We start from the raw sequence: 18,177 nt of genomic DNA, 5'->3' as shown, positions 1-18,177 counted from the left end.
AATTAGCTGTATAGGTTTTATAGACTATAAAACATAGATTGTAATGCAGTCAAAGTAATAAACACTCTGAGAACGCCTGTCTGGCAGCACATCCAGTCTACATGTCTTACTGTAAGTTAACCACTTCACCACATGGAGAGGCAGCTGTTAAAAAAACAATGTAGAGTGCTTGGCAATTTTCATTTCACTAAGCTTCCATAAGGTTAATTATCCTTATATTCACAAAGCCTAATAGTTTCTTCTATACCAAAAGCCATGTGGCAATTTCAATCTGAAGTCAGGAGCTTTAGCCTTGTACTTGAAATAAGCACAGCTTTATTGGTCTTATACAAATGATAAAACAGGCAAGCTTCTAAACAAAAGATTAAATTTACACTGAACAAACCGTTAAGGATTTAATGCATGTTAGTACGTACCGGAAACTGGTAAAGAGGAATATCCACTTGACCAAGAAAGTCATCTCTGGTCTACAAATGAAAAACAAAAGTCATTAGAAATCACTGGAACTGGGCTCTGTCACATACCACAGCAACAAATTGAAAGATATATTCCAGGGGAAAAGCTCAACTAATTAAATACATAGATGGGAGATGTGTATCAGCAGAAGATTGGTGTATGAGTTATATTAAAAACTTGGCAGAAGGTCTAACTTTTTCTCTAATGCCATTAAGTAAACTTTGCACCTGTCATAACTTCCAAGATCTTTGTAACCCACCGCCAATGGATTTTACAATGCACTCTCCCTTTTTCAAATTTAATGTAAAAAGGATGATTTGTATCTGACTTTTAGCTTTAAGAATCATCTTAGTACTTACACTTTAAAAGATAAAACCTTTTTTTATGCAAGAAGAAATGGTTGTGGTCTAGACCAAGTTACTATTGCTAGACCTTTTATTTATAAGAAACTTTTATTCTCTAAGTCCAATGTTCTCCCAAGGCAGATTTTGCTGGGTGGATGGCCTGGAAATTTTCATACATTCTATCCTTTGCCTAATTTGTATCTTTTTCGTTCTGGAAACTCTGCCAGCAAACTTGACAGGCTGTTGTCCTCTCTCAAAGTTTGCTATAGCTCAGATCATTACCTATCTGTTGCCCACAGCACAGCCTCGGTGTAAAGGTTTGCTGCATATGGCCAGGTACAGCCATGCTGCAGGAGCAAGCAATCCCATGCAACTTCCAGCAGCTGGCACCTTGGCAGAAGCAAAGTTTGCAGATTAAACAGCGGGCAGCATTGAACAGTTCTGAACTGCTCACTGATGCCCCCATTCATTCTATATTGGTCTGCCGGGGGTAGTTACCTCCCCTGAAGCAGAGATTCACTGTATGAGGAAGTAGTAACCACACTGTTACCTCACTTGACACAGTCTAAGGTTTAGTTCACATGGTTTTCGTAAGCGGTATTAAACAGTTTTATGGTTAAAAACTTTTAGCAAAAAAATGTTTTACCAATGGAACAAATTGTTCAGTCTCTATTTTCCAGCAGTAGAAGGAGGCAGCCTTGTTGCAATTTTTTCTGACAGTACATGCAACATTCAATGGTGTTTTACTACCACAGCTATCTATATAGACTTAAAATAGTAACACTTGTCAACACTATGCAAGCAATTATAGGGGTTATTGAACACCTATGGCACAAACAATTGGGAGCATTCAGTTTGTATTGTGTGTTGCCCATCCCATAGTTTTCCCTCTTGCCACTGAAAAAAAACATTATTCTAAAATATATAATTTATTAATGCATAAATTACATAAATCAACGCTACAAATGAGGCTTGTGCCAACATGGGTACCGAAAATACTTAAAGAAGATTGACCTAAAGATCTAAAGTTGAGATCCTTGGGGGTTCTATCAAAACAGATTGACCTTCAGAACCTAAAGCTGTGTAACCTGAGATCTAGCCAATTCCAAGTGTTTATTCCAAAAAAAATTATTACATTTTACTTCTCTTTCCATTTTCAGACACTTTGACAATATGCACTAACCACTCTCCCCCTACCTCATGTAAACCCATAGCCCAAGAAAAGTATGGCTATACGATTTATTGGGAGGGCACCAAAGAAAGTCCTTAACTTGAAGTCCTATAAAGTCCTAAACTTATTGATCACACCTTTTAATACAATATTTTAATTGTATTAAATCTTTTACCAGGCCAATCTTTCGAGACCATGTTTTTTGCATAACTTTAAGTGATCACAGGTTATTTGGTATAACACAGCTGAACAAGTGCCTAAAATCTGGCACACATAATCTATACTGCAAATCAATTTAAACTGTTATGAAAACAAAATCACTAGCATTGTAGTTATTCCACACAGGGAATTCATTACAATGAAAAGTCAGTACAAGATCTAGTACATGAAAATATTTCAGCGAGTCCCTGTTAGATAATACAATCGCAATAAAATGTAGCAAGAACATTTGTTATTATGGCCATATAAAAGAAAAGCTGCAAGACAATAAAGATTGACTTGATATGGATACTGCATGAATTTTTACAGGTCATATAAGAACGTTAGGCAGAGTTTCAAACCTCTGACAAAGCTGTTTAAGGTTACCTTATATAGTTTAAAGCCAAGGCAGCATCTGCTGGATAATGTATGTTTGTTTGCTGAAAATGTCTAGTTATTATAAAAAGGAAACGTAATGGCAATATATATGATAGTTTATGCCATAACAGAAACAAACTTTTGCTTTCTTTAAAAAAAAATGCAGGCTTAAAAATCTTATATGATGGACTGTCCCTAGTCCCAACATACATACTGTGGTGCATAAAAATGGCTAATTAAACAGATTAAGAAGGTAAAAATGTACTTAGACAAATAATCAGTGATGTTTAGTATGACAGTGATGTACACATTTATGACATAAAATGATCTTGTAATACCACTACTGAAATACTACAAAACAAAAACTACAAAATGTATTTGTCAAAGTTAGATTTCAAATGAAAGGTAAGATTCAGATAAATTTCCAATACATGAGGTTACTTTTCCAATATAGGCTGACCTATTATCAAAAACATTTAGTAAAAGAGTAGCTTTGCCTTTTATATAGGGAAACATATTTGGTTTGTTAATACTTTTTTGCACATTTTGTTTTATATTTAAATCCACAGCAGTAAGGACTGAAGGGAAATCGGCAGTCTCCTGGGATACTCACATAACATATTCCTGGAGTATATGGTGTTGCCCCTTCTATGCATGCCGAAATTTGGCATGGCACTGCATTATCAGGTTCCTTCCTCAAATATAAATAAAGAGCACAATCTTATGCTTGCAATGATGAGATCAATGCTCCATTATGCACATGTGGAGGCCCTGTCAAAAGAAAGGTCACTGGAGAGAAGATGACGGTATGGCATATAATAGGGAGCCCTGGAATGAAGTTGAAAATCAAGACAGCGCTGGATTTGGTGGGTGCAATAAGTACATTTGATCAAAGGCTTTCAGCAAGAAAAGGTAAGTGAAACACCCTGCTAGTACTAAGTTGGACCCCTGTTTGCCTTCAGAACCGCCATAATTATTCATGCTAAAGATTAAACAGGATGCTGGGAAAAACTGTCTTCAGAGACATGTCCATATTGATGTGACAGAGTTGCTGCAGATTTGTAAGCTGTTCATCAAAGAGGAGAACCTTCATTGCAACCACATCCCAAAGGTGCGCTGGTGGATTGAGATTTGGTGACTGTGGAAAGGGACTTTGTGGAAAGGGAAATTCATTGTCATGTTCGAGAAACCACTTTGAGATGATTTGAACTTTATGACATTATACATTATGCTGCTGGAAGTAGCCATCAGAATATAGGCGCACTACAGTCATAACGGGGTGAACATAGTCAGGAACAATACTAAGATAATCTGTGGCATTTAAACCATGCTCAGTTAGTACTAAGAGGTCCAATGTGTGCCAAGAAAATACCCCAACACTATTATACCACCAGCCTAAACTGTTGGTGCAAGACAGGATGGATCCATGATTTCATGTTATTAATGCCAAATTCTGACCATTCTACAAATCTCTTCCCTTATCCAATATTGGTGAGCCTGTGTGAATTGTAGTTCAGGTGCCTGTTCTTAGCTGACAGGTGTGGCACTCAATGCTCTCCTGTTGCTGTAACCCATCTACTTTAGGATTCAATGTCTTGTTCATTCAGAGTGCTCCTTACACCTTTGTTGTAACAAGTGGTTGAGTTACTGATGCCTTTTCATCAACTCAAACCAGTCTGTACATTCCTCACTGACATTATTAGCAGGGCAATTTTTTTGGGAACCGCCACTTACTGAATACTTCCCCATTTTTGGACCATTCTCTGTAAACCCTGGAAACTTAATCAGTTTCTGAAATGCTCAGATCAGCCCACCTGCCCACACACATACTACATTTAAATTGACTTAAAATCCCTTTTCTTCCCCATTCTGATGCTCAGTTTGAACTTCAGCAGGTTGTCTTGACAATGTGTACCTGTATATGAGTTGCAGGTGTATCTAAATAGTGAGTGTTATGTTGGAGGTTCTAATTGCCCCTCTCATTCCAGAACTAAACCAAAGTGGTTGTTGAAAAAAAGAAAAAGAAAAAAAGTTTGTTAAATGTTTACTTCCTCTACTTGTATAACCTTGCAGAGTGAATAGCCTAAACACCTTTAGAAAATCAACCCAACTGTATCCATGCATCCTCTTATGTTCAGCATATCATACTCACCAACTGAGCAGCAAATTACAGTGTAATGGGCCAAATGACTCAATTCCTTGGTGAGCTGGCCTTGTTGCTGAAGCTAACAGAAGTACACATCATCATTACATAATTATTATCCTATTAGACAACATGTTTCTTCTGTCTTCTGCATATATAACCTGTCCAACTGCAAACCACTTGGAGAAAGATCACAAACCGCTGTCTGGATTGCAACCCACAAGTTAAGAAAAAATGCCAGGAAGGCGCAATGCTACAATTAAAGTGTTATATCAGAAGGCACGTGGCTCTAAAATGACAGTTGATCCAGGGTGGCCCTCAAAGAATTTAATCATGAGTCTCTCTATTCCTATCCAGACCATCTGCAGTAGCTTAGCAAAAGGAAAACTGGGGGAAATTCACAGCAATCAAGACTAAACAACATGAAATTTAACAGTTAGGAAATGGCAGAACAATAAGACTCAAATAATAGGAGGATTTTGAGATTTTATGCCTTTACAAACTAGGTCACAAAAAAAAATAAAGGAATATACATGACAAATTTATGGCGGTGTTGGAACCCTGGTTTACCCTTCGTCACCCAGATCTCTGCAGGTCCACGGCTCCCTGGACATGATGCCAGACACATGGCTGACATGATGCCAGACACATTTCTTACTACAGGCGCTCCGCACTCCCTAAAAAACCTACTTATTGCTCCTGATATTGATACAAATAACGGTGACCTTTCGCAGTTTTAAGCTATTACTGTTGATTATTGCTGATATGTATTATGTCAATGTTACCCCCACTCCTTGTCAATATACCATGTGAATGCTTATTCCCTGTTTACATTTTTCATTATTTCATCTTTTTGATTTGTACCCTATATCCCTGACATTTTTAATAAAGTTTATTGTTAATGAAAATGAAAGAATGCAAAAAAGGGAAGCAAAGAAACCAAAAGTTGAAGCCCTCTACCCAGCAAACTCTAACTGTACCCTGAAGTATTACTTTCAGATGGATTGATCCTTTAGAGTACAACTGGTATAGTTAAATGACTGGGATGCCATTCTTGGCCTTTTACTCAAGGTAAAACGTCTAGGTCACTGCCGAAGAGGAAGTCACGTGAATGTCTGAATTTTATATCTCCTACATGTTAGTAACTTAATGTAATGAAGCCACCAGTATGACATCCAGACAGCTAGCAACTTCAGAAGAAAATATTAGCAATGGCGGCCAAAAGATTTTTCTCAGGTCAGTGTTACTTTAAATAAATATTTTAAATGTGGTAACGGCACACAGCTTGAATCTAACTGAGCGCTTGGCTTATAAACTGTTGAGCACCTCCTTGTCCTCACACTGGAAAGAAAAACAGAAACCGTACACACCTGTGGCTGCTAATTACCAAAGCTTCAACAAAGTGTTATTCTGAGGTGTTATGTGCAAGGTCATTCAGAGCACTGAAATATTTTCGTTTGCAACTTTCCCCATTAAGGTGAATGACATTTTTCAATAAATGTGCTATTCCGACATACAGAAAATCAAATCGGCCCATATGGTTAGCCTACTTTAAGGCTTTGCCAAAAGTAGATGCAGGCTTAGTTGGTCTTTACACAGAAGTCCATACTTGCAGGGCCGAAGAATTCAAATGTATATTGGAGGGCATAAAAATAACATCACGCACAGCAAAAAATAAACAAAGATGTGGACTATTGCTCCTGCTTATAAAAATACAGACTCAATAGATGTCTTTTATAGGCCAACATTCTTTCTGCTAAAATGTCCCAGACATAACCATACATTCTGGGCTTCCACCGCATAAATGGCTTCTCAGAAGACACAGTAGGAGTGACCATCAAGCAGTTATTTTAATCAACACAGAATGTTTCTCTGCTCCCTCTAAAAATAAATCTGGCTGTCACGATTTCACACAACGCACTACTTTGAAATATCAATATTTGGCACAGTTGACTTACAGGTGTTGCACAGATTAAGCCTTCCATAGCACACTTAGATACTTCTTTAATTAAACAGCGCAGTTACTGCATGTGCAGCAACTTTTAGTAGCAACCACATATCGACTGGATTAGGAAAAGGCTGTTTTTCCCAAACATTCTTTAGGTTAGACAAATATATATATATATATATATATATATATATATATATATATAGCCAGTTGGCACAATACTGGCTACTACTGTGCCCAACAAGAGTAACAAAAGTGTAATAATTGCTCCTAACAATAATAGAAATTAATCAAAAAAAAACCTTTAGGAAACAAAGAACTGAAAATTTTCCTGTAAAAATTACATTACATAATGTATAATTACATACATAAATAAAAGGAGGAACAAAGTTTTTATTGTGTGTACGATACGTTTGCCTCTCAAGCGGGGAAGAATGTTACAGTAGGTTTCTGTAGTATGAGAGTCATTTGAGGACGGGCAGATGTTTCACTGCCTGTAACCTTCTTTCTGTAAGACATCTACTCATCTCTAGCCAAATTACAAAATCTGGAAACTTAAAAAAAATAAAGTAACATATACTGTACATATACAAATGTAAGTACAGGTATTCCCCGGGTTACATACGAGATAGGGACTGTAGGTTTGTTCTGAAGTTGAATTTGTATGTAACACAGAAAAGGTACAATATTTTAATGAATGCAATTAGGACAGATGTTTGTCTCAACATAATATTAGGCAGCGTGGTGTCAGTTACTGTATAAAATCCTCAATGTGAGTTATTCACAAAGCAATAAAAAAAAAATATGCAAAAAGAAACAACTGTAGAGTTTGTCTTGGCCATTAAAAAGTGATGCAAAGTACCCCCTGCCCCGTCAAGCCTCTGTCCTGCACATGAGCAGCAGGGAAGCCCTTCCTATCAAGGAGAGGTCTGTATGTCGGATGTCCTTAACCCGGGGCACTACCTGTATAATAAATTGTCAAAATATAAGGAGTTAAATGTGATCACAATTATTCTTTACATATTGTGTCTGCAACATGTCTATGGGAAACTATGTAAAGCAAGGAATCTTTTTAGCACTTGTGCGTGACTACTGTACATAGACATCTGTACTAAAATGTACCGCTTGCTTGAAACTTAACATAGCAATCCTCGTTTCCCCTTCTCCAATGGTATGATCTGCAATGACCTTGCATACCCTCAAGTTGGAGAAAAAATTTCTGATGTATACAGTTGTGCTGTCCCCCAGGCTAGAAGCAATAGTATTATTCCTGGCAGAAAGTTTATTGACCATTATGGTTACTGATCACAAACCGGTATGGTATAGTTAACCTCCCATTAGGGTGGTGAACATTGTCACCCTGAGACGTGAAGAGTTTTAAGACAGTGGTCACCAACTTTTTGGTTACTGTCACAGACCACTAATTTCTGGGACTCAGGACCACACATGCACGGGAGCTCAAAGGGGAAGACACTTCCACCAGAGTCACGTCATGATGCCAGAACCCGCCCACTCTCCCATCACAGGTTTTGTACAAAGACAACACCCTGGGCCTGTGATGCATATGGGAGACATGGTCTGTGTCTCTGGCAAGTGCACCCATCAGCAGGGTCCCTTTTCTGCCACTGACCACCAACATTTTCACAGACCACTGGTTAGTGAACACTGTTTTAAGACCATATAACAACTTAATATCACTCCAAGACACAGGGGAGAGGAGTGCTGTAGACCAGAACAGTAACCTGGGCAGGACTGATACCACTGCTTGGGATTTTAGTGCAGCACGGCAAGAGAGATTGTGAATATCTATGATGAAGATGTATCTGTACAAAAGACAGACTGCTTGATAGGCTATGCTTAACATATATATGCAGGGGAAAGTGTCCATACTTAAATACTAACACTTCCAGCCATTTGCTTCATAAAAAATAGTTTCTAAAAGTATTTTGGGTGGGGTGGTCTGGTCTCAAAAATGTAAAATCTTTTCAATACCCTAGTTGTACTGGATACATAAATTAATAGATCACTTGTCTTGTCTATAGCAAATTCTGGATCACTGGACTGCTGCTAGGACATTTATTTCAGTTTCAGAAAACAGAAATCTTTTGCTATCTGTAATTTTAGGAGCACGGATGGCATTGGAGGTTGGAATTCAAACAAATTGTATGTAACATCTGAGCTCTGAGGCTGAAGTATAAAAGTTGCCAACTACAATTCTGCAATTAGTGCTTGAAAGCGACCTACGCATACAAAAGTGAATGGCCTGTGCCCCCTGAAGATACCTTAATAATGAAGATGAAGTGGCACAGAAATAATACAAAATTTACTATCCTCTCCTAAGCTACTAAAACTATATACATGGCTTGTAGCTGAAACTGGCTTACCAGAAGCCACCAGCTTTACTTCCTTGTCCCATGGGACTAGTATACAACTAACGGATAATGGTAAAGGAAAATGACTGATTAGTTATGGTGCTCTATTGACTCCATATCAGAAGCAACTGTACAACTGATGTTGTTATACTATGTCATTATACATACATTCCTACCCAATCTTCGGATTTTAGACTTACAAAAGTTAAGAATAAGTATGTTGCCATACCCGCCCCCTTCCCACATATAACTGCACCTAGACATCTATTTCAGTGTTAAAATGACTTCCTAGAGAAATTATGCTACTATGTTATGATGCTAATGAAGACTACCATGTATATGATGCTGGAGATTCGGATCTCGCCTCAAAACTTCTCTATATTGTGTGTGCTGCAATGTGTGCCCAGCTGCAATGTGTGAAAATAGTTTGTGGTGCAGATTAGCTTAATGTTGCAATACGTCCGGTACAGATCTCTAAATAAAACGGTACATGACTCTGCAAAAACTATTCTTACACATGAATAACATCCAGTACGCTAGGGATAGTCAGCAGCGATTTTTAATCCAGATATGTAGTGGGGATGGGTGCTAACCCTGGTTATAAAGCTTAGTTGTCCAAATAATACCTCATCATCATCCTGTTCACAGACTAGAGGTGTTTTTTTTTATTTAGGAAAATAACATCTGTAACTTTGTAATATGAAACAAGCCTGTACTGTGAAATATTTCAGGTTTAGAAAAAAAAACCTACTACAGAAGATATAAAACTTGATAAATACACCACATTCTATAATTCAGTCATTTTGATGGGGAAATGGAGTACAAAATTGTAGACCCACTTTTTATTTTATCAATCTGCAGCACTGAAACCACCTCGCTGAACAAAATGATCCAAAAAAAAATGGTTACTTCCTTTCAGTGAGCTTATTATTGCACTGTAAGATATTGGGGGGACCATTCTCAGTTTATGCAAAAAAGAGCGGCAAATACAGATCAGGTAAGGTTTTCAAATCTGTCCATTGATCTTCACAAGAAAATTGTCTGCTTCTACCAATGACAAAAGGCTCCATTCTGTATTGGACAATGACCATCCCATGTCAACAGCCAGCTTCAGTAACCACATAAACATTCAAAGTTTATCCCTGTGCTAACCTGTCAACCTTTGAAGGGAGTAGAAAGCAGACACAATTTAGCTTCAATAAAGTATCTGACCTGGCTATGTATCTTACACATAAGAAGCTCTGCACACTAACATTCTTCTCTTCTCCTACACATACTGTTATTTATAATAAAAACATTGCAAAAAAAAAAAAACTTTTACAATGTGAAGCATTCAAGCAGAAACAAAAGTATAAGGAGCTACCGTACATAGGCATTTAGGATGTGTACAGGATTTGCCAATAATGATTTTTTGATAGAATTACACTGATTTGAATGAAAACAAACACAAACTGTTCTTTGGCTCTAAAGCAGAACTAGAGTTCTTTACGTGTCCACCAGACCTTTGCCATAAAGCGTATTTGCACATTTTGGCAGGCTTACCTGGAAAAGCATCAATCCATGAGACAGATTTGACTTTTGACTACCTAGCCTGGAATGAGGACATCATGCACATCAACTAATTTAAAATGTTTATGTACACTTCATCTAAACATTCTCCCTTCTAGACAACTATGTCCCTTACGTAAGTGACTGTTTAATTATTTCAGGATAACTTTGTATAACACAGAAGAAACCTCCACTACTTCTCCCAGTACAGGAGATTACTTTTTGTGGCCTACATGTCCATAGGAAGTAACTGGTAATCTCACAAGGAACTTTTCCCCTCTTAGGCCTAATATACACTACAGCAAACCTGCCAAAGGCAACAACTACACGCCATGCTGGCCTTATTAAAAAATAAAAGAATTGCTTTGCTGCTGCTGCTTCCTTACAGGGGAGCAAGATTCCGCAGTGTTTTGTCCAGTGAGGGACTGAAGCCACAGAAGTGCTCTTCCTAGCCATCCTGTTTTTCTGACTTTAGGTTTCAAATATCAGCTCTGGTCTACATGAAAATACACTCTGCTTCATGTTGCCAATGAATGAGGACTGTGTAAAACAACCCTGATATACACAGTCTCACAATTAATTCAAATAAATACGCAGAACTATTTTAATGCACCTAAATTACCAGTATATGTAAACTATGTAACTATGTAACTATGTAATATTACAATATTCAAAACAAAGACAGTAAAAAGGTAATTTTTTAGTAAAAGTTATGCACATCTGAAAAGCTTTAAAATTCTTTTACCAAGAATAAAATTGTTACAGGTCACCTCCTGACAGGTGGCACAGGATTACCTGAGGAGCCAAATACAGGTGCGTCATCACCAGCGCATCCCACAAGGAGTGATGGGCCAGTAACCCCAGTGCTACCTTTCTACTTTGTGCAAACGAGGTCACCAATTTGCGACCCCCCCACCAGGAGTAACAAAATTTGGTTTCAGTATAAGAAGGCGTATTAGACAGGAACACTTCGAGTCAAGGCAGAGTACCTAAATATGCTTAGGTCAGGGTAGGCGGCAATCAAGGCAAAGTCATCTAACAGGCTGAGGTTGGGGCAGAAAGTGATCACAGGCAAAGTCAAAATCCAGAACACCAGAACCGAGAAACACATTGCCAGAAGAGCGGAAACATGCTGAGGATCCAGTAACCCCAGCCTGGAACAAGGAAGGTTTAAAATAGGAGTACCATACCATAGCAAGACAGGACTGACTCCAGGAACTAATCTGGTCATTGGCTGCAGCAAAATCCCCTTCAGCTGTGCACAGCCTTAGTGTCTGTGCAGGGGATACTGAGAAAGGTGTAAACTTCACAGCTACAGGGAAGATGGTGATGTTTCAGGTTGCTAACCGGACAATCTGCAGGCGAAGCAAGAACAAAAATTCTTCTATTTATAAATCAGTAGTGCTGAGGTCACAGACCACAAGTACTAATTGCTCAAGTCATACTGACACTAAGCAATCATGTGAACAAATATATTTATGTAAATACATGTCTAAGCATGCCTGTGAGTGCACAATCAATCTTTAACCATATACATAGCATTCACAAACTACACAGCATGTTCCGGTAAAGATGACAATTAGGCAATGTTCTGATCAGAAAAACAAATGCCATTAAATGACAAAGTAAGTGTTGAATTTAGAAACAGAGCATTGCAAACAATCATTCAAATTTTAAAGTGAGACTTTGTCTTGCTTATAAAAATCATAAAATCTTCAGGAATAATGCAGCTCTTAGCGCTAAATTTGTAGTACAAGATGAAAAGAAGTGTTTTTCAAATTAAAAGTGCTTTTAAGCTGCACTCCAGACTTACTTACTTGTTGCATGGTAGAGATTCCTTTCCTGTACTGAAGCTTCTACTGAGCTTTCACAATATACATAAAAAGTGCACCTAAACAGCGAGTAAAATGGCACTTACAGAATTAGGGGAAAAAAATGGTTTCACAGTGGTTATGATTTCACTCGTATGTAGATCATATAAATGCAGAAAGACTGTGGTTATTTTTTGTGTGGCTGAGTTGCACCAAGAGCTTTGAAAAGCAATACTTCTGCACAGAGAGAGCAGGGCCTGTATGCACTTCCTAAAAACTCAGTATCCTTTACAGAAACAAAAACTGCTTGCTGCACATAGAAGCAAGGTAGCAATTCTGCAGATACCTATTTGACAGCACTTTTCACCAAATAATTATATTAACTATCTGGAAAAAGTGAAAATATTACCATTTTAGCTCTTACATCTCTGTGCACTAGTGCATTTTTTTTTCTTTCATTTACATTTCTGCTAAGGGCCTTTTTAATTAGACGGATCAAATTAGAAGGAAAAAGGGGGAAAGTAGTAACTTAGGGGTTATTGTTTTTAAAATTGTTTTTTTTTTTTTTGTGGGGTTACTTTCACTGATAGCATTTCAAGACAGCAGCTCAAATGGCTCTTCAAATGAATAAAACAAAGTGGACACAAAAGTAACAATGTATCTCTACACTGCATCAGTGCTTGTTTTAATAAAAGCAGCTTTTACAGTTGCTGTATTTGCACAAAATTCTGCTGTTATTTTTTATAGAAAGGAATTGCAATCAAGTGCAAGTGTAAATTACTTTCACATAATAATGTCTCAAAAGATATGATTGTACCATATTAAAAACAACAAGTGAATAATATGCAAAAATAAATATCTACCTGTTTACATTTTTTAGGTTCACACACACACACATATATTAATTTTAGAAGAAAAGTCCAGAGAGTTTTACTAGAATTTTAAATGCCTAAAAACTGAAGTTAGAGACACTTGGCAAAAATGCTGTCTATGGAACAGAAAGTGATAGGAAATATCTCAGCAAGCAAAATGCTATTTTAAAGTTTAATAGAAGAATGATAGAACCATTATAAGCTTTATATTTTTGCTAAACATTTCCTACAACAAAACACTTCATACCTTCCATACCAAAATAAGGTGAAATGTTTTAGAAATTTAGATACATTTTAATGAACAAAGTGATAATGTTAAGGCAAAGAGGTGATATAACAAAGACCATCACATTATGCTAATGGAGGTGATGAGGGAAGTTTCCAGTGGATAGAGAACAGATAAACATCTGTGGCCTTGGTGGACTGCCGCCCTGTGGTGATCCAGTTTTCTATACAAATGCTTGCATAATTCTTCGAAACTTAAAAACTATATTAAAGAGTTTACAATATGTTGAGTTCTCTTATCGCCAATGGTTTTACATAACTGTCTGCCGAGAAGAGAGAGAGAGAGGAGAGATAGGAGAGAGCACTGGTAAAAAAAAAAAAAAAAAAAATGACTTGTGTGGGAATTGACTAATGGGTACTCATTTCTTTTATCAGAAAATATTTTTTAAAACAATCCAAAAAGAAAAAATCTGCATAACTAATGTTCTGAAAATTACCATGTTTAAAAGCAGCACATGAGCTGAATTGCCAGTGGTGCAAATTATTAAGACGTTTACTCATCTCAGTTCCATTGATAAAAAAGGATTACCTCTTTAATGGATTTTTCTGTTAAAGAATAGGGAACCTAACATATAGTAACAGGTTGCATTTCACATTGAATTTCAGAAAGTCACTCTTAACAAGCTGTTGATTATTGAAGCGGGGAAAATTGATATGATGCTACTAGAGGCTTAAACCTGGGCACACAAGTGAAGAACGAACAGATCTTTCAGTAAGAGCAGGCCCTGACCAAAGCCTGATTTAATTTCATGACTGCTGGGTACAGATAGCTAGCATTACTAAATGCTGCTCTAATATCAACTTGTTAAATTTGAACCCACCCTCAGCATATCAGTATACACGGCCAGACTAACTGGAGTCAAGTGAAATATTTTGGGAGCTGTTTATTTTTAACTGAGCTACAATGCTGGGCTAGAGCTGGACTGAACACATTCAAAGCCACACAGTCAACACAACTTTATACTGAATATTAAATAGTATTGTTCTAAAGAACATGAATAATAAACTATGAACATATACATATGATTACCTAGTACAATTAAAAGCGTAAACTAAACTATACCAGCCTCAATTTAAGAAGAATTTCGATTAATAATTTTAATATCATTTCGATTAAAAACCACCTGTATTTAATAGATTTTTAACATAGTTAGCGTAAACAACATAAAAGTAAAAAAATGACCAAAAGATTAACAACTTTTGCAACACAATATTTTTAGTAAAACTTATATGAGTTTATAGTATGAGGAAAAATCACAAAGTCATTTTCAAATGTTCATAGTGATCTAAAATAAACAATAACCACAAGGACTATAAAACAAAGATATACACTACATCAAACACTCCCACAATTCTGACTTTCTTGTAAAGCTTTTGCAGCAGATCTGCAAATATTCATTATTTCTATAAACGTGTAAAAAAAAAGTGACAGTTATCAGGTATAGTAACAGAAAATACCTACCTTGTGGCATTTCACAGATGGCTTACCAGGCACTTTTGTGGAAGGGTTTTTAATAAACTGTCTTTTAAAGCTACTTATCCTACTTTCACTTCCAGGTGCAAACTGTATGTGCAAATGGGATGATCCCAATTTCGGATAATTATACTTAAGACTAGAAGAAGAAAGTTTAGGAGGAGGCCCCTCAGATATACTTCTTTGGAAAATGGAATTTGATTTACTGCTGGGTATACCTTTGTGACTCCGGTCTCCATAAATATTAATTTGGCATTCTGTAACTTTACTCAAAGGAGAGCAAGCAGAACTACTGCGTAACAGGCGTATATGGCGTCGTGGATGACCTCCATTATGGAGTTGGACCTCCTCATCATGGATATTTGGTATGATGTAGTCTCTGACAAGTTCATTAGCAGATGACAATGGTTTCTGGTGAGAAACATGCACTGAAATAAAAGACAATTCATCCTCTGTAGTGTCAAATTTTTGAAGACTGTCTGATGGATAGGGGCTCTCCCGTAATGAGTCATTCAAGTAAAGTGGTTTAACATCTCTAACTTCACCAATAGTGCAAGTATTTTTGGAAAGTCGAACTCCATTAACTGCTGTTGAAAGAAAACCCTTGGATGATGTCTGTTCCTCATTTTGTGGAAGATCATTTGAACAAAGCATTAACTGATATGATGTTTGGTAGGAGCTTCTATTTGTTGTAGGGCTTGGACTAGTTGGAGAGGTCGGTGGCGTCTCAGAAGGGCTGCGAGGAAAGATGACCAATGAAGAACAGCGCCTCAGAGGAAGTTTCATTTTTTTCCCTGATGGCAGGTTTGCCATATTTACCTCCTTGATTGTTTCATCATGATCAAATGGAAATGTACTTTTGCATCTAGGTAAAATCTGCCGAACCCTATTGCTTTTGGTTGAAGAAGTTTCTGCATTCATACAAAGTGCATTGCTACTAACAAAACTGGCATCACCTAACGAATGCGTACAGCTACTAGTATCACTTAGGATACTGTTTGTACATGAACCAGTGTCACTTGCAGTACTTGTGCATGATCCATAATCGCTGCTATTGCTACTAAATGATCCATTGTCACTGGTTGCAATGCTACACAAACTGCAGTCCTCAGTGGAGGTGCTATTAGGCAACCTACTGTCATTTACGACTGGGTGACAGCTATAATTCTTGTTCGCATTATAACTACAATGAATCCCATCCTGGTAAGCACTGACGAATGAAATGTCTTCCGTAGCAAGGTCTGAGTTGCCAGATTGATGACATCTACTATTTCTGCTGGGCTGTAAAGAAATCTGCAACGATGTGCTTTTTTTGCTTGGTGGTGAAACAGAATTACCTTGATGTGACTGAACAATTTCTGGTGAAGATGACAGTTGTACTGTTTGCCGTGGAGAAAGTCTCATCTGGATCACACTTGGTGCGGACGAGTGAGAATATCTTTCAAAGCACATATGAATATTGCTGTCCTGGCCATTTTCCGTGCTTTCTGACAAAGGATCGGTGTTGCTTCTTCTGGTGGCAAAATGAAGTCTTAACCGACGTGCCATCTGTTCTTTCTGAACATATTATTAATTCAGATGTACAATTCTTCTTTTCTACAGCAGCAGACAAGAAGCGGCAGAAAAACATGTAGAATGTTTGCAATAAACGACAGGGCAATGCAGAAAACTGCCTCATGTGTCCCAGTCAAGCACAGGAAAATGATGAGCCACGGGGTAGAGCAAAGCACGTCATGAAACAAACAAACCATTCCTGACTCCACGGTTTCTAAATCGTCTTGGATTGCTTGTACTCCAACTGCATTCACTTACCAAGCACTTGATTTCTAACGACCTTTAAGCTTAGCTCTGCTGCTGCAAACTGGCTGAAACACTGCCAAGCTTGATATAATTATACCTTCTCCAATATGCATGAATGAGTCCTTCCCAAAATCAACACCGAGCCTGTACTTCAAATCTAACTGTTCCTTCTTGCTCGAGTCTCCGAGGCTGAACACATGTCCTAGTTGTATTAGTGTGTCTAAACTTCCAGTACAGTGCACAGCCTCTAATATTTTTACCCATACATATAGTGTTACAGGAAGTTGCAGGGAAAGGAGTTCCACATAATTGAGTATCAAAGTTGGGATTAAATTACTAAAAACTATCCATAATAGGAAACTACTAAAGATTCTGCTATGCAAGAAACCACTGGTATTCATTTGAATTTCAAGTTCCAGCAAAAGGGTATAAAAACATACCTGCTATTAGAGTTTAAAACAATGAGCATGTTTAGTTGCAATGCTGTGTTCACAGCAGAGGAAAATGTACTCCAGAAAACAGTCATAAATTTTTACATACATGTGTGAAGCACAGTCAAATAAATTCCAAAAAGCAGGAAAATAAAACATTATATATGTATTTCTTACTTCCACTATTTTTTTGTTTTTTATGTCTTGCTTATGATTATAATTTCATATAACAAATCACACAGCATAGTGCTTGATTTTTTTAATTATGTGTGTGACTTTTCGTACATTTAATTACTAAGTGCAAGAAATGGAGAAATTATTTGAATATTAATTTTATGAAACAAAGATTCTAAAAATCGTAAAAAGCCCATTATGTGGCGAAAACAACAATTTTACTCCTAAGTAATGTTTATGTTGATAAACTGAAAATGTTCACAATAAAATAAATAAGTAATAAAACAATACATCCATCTAAGCAAAGAGAAACCTTAAAGCGTACCTAAACTCAGAATGTTCACTTCACATAAAATGGTAGACAACCCTTTTATTCAAAGTAAAAAAAAGTGCAACCCTTTTTTTTTTTTTTTTTAACGTGCAGCACCGCCCTTTTATTTCTCGATCGCTTAGGCGATCAAGAATAAATGGGAGCGCAGAGCCGCCCGGAATACCTACGTCACGCGTCCCGGGGTGCTCTTGGCTGCTCCTTCTGCGCATGCCTGAGCATCTCATGAGCAGTAGGATTGGCAAGTTTTTTTCCCAATCTATGTCAACTGATCTCGCGCCTACAAAATGCAAGAATGGGTGACGTAGGAAGAAGAAAGAAGATGGCGGCGCCTAGCACTCCCTCTGCGCCAGCCCGAAGACAGATACAGGGACGACGTGGGACCCGATGGAAGAAGCCTGCCGACAGACAGACTGATCTGCAGGATTGAAGGTAAAGCTGCGT

General features: G+C 37.5%; 1 protein-coding gene across 7 annotated transcripts in view; it reads right to left on the bottom strand.

The window, feature by feature from the left end:
* The window catches only part of NEDD4 (NEDD4 E3 ubiquitin protein ligase), an 80,009-nt gene that overhangs the window by 33,479 nt on the left and 28,353 nt on the right, over nucleotides 1–18,177 (bottom strand). For 2 of the 7 annotated variants that reach the window (XM_072402344.1, XM_072402345.1), the window contains exons 1-2: nucleotides 14,989–16,982; nucleotides 417–467 (exon numbers count right to left, since the gene is read on the bottom strand). In XM_072402344.1, coding sequence (XP_072258445.1) covers nucleotides 417–467; nucleotides 14,989–16,548 — 1,611 coding nt within the window. In that variant the 5' untranslated portion in view covers nucleotides 16,549–16,982. Of the gene's footprint in view, nucleotides 1–416; nucleotides 468–11,748; nucleotides 12,037–14,988; nucleotides 16,983–18,177 lie in introns of those variants that run through there. The other 5 variants (XM_072402346.1, XM_072402347.1, XM_072402348.1 and 2 more) reach the window with 3 other exon arrangements.

This window comes from Pyxicephalus adspersus, chromosome 2, assembly GCF_032062135.1.
Source record: "Pyxicephalus adspersus chromosome 2, UCB_Pads_2.0, whole genome shotgun sequence".
NCBI lineage: Eukaryota > Metazoa > Chordata > Amphibia > Anura > Pyxicephalidae > Pyxicephalus > Pyxicephalus adspersus.
Note: the sequence above shows the minus strand (reverse complement) of the source record. Positions and strands in the feature narration are given on the sequence as shown.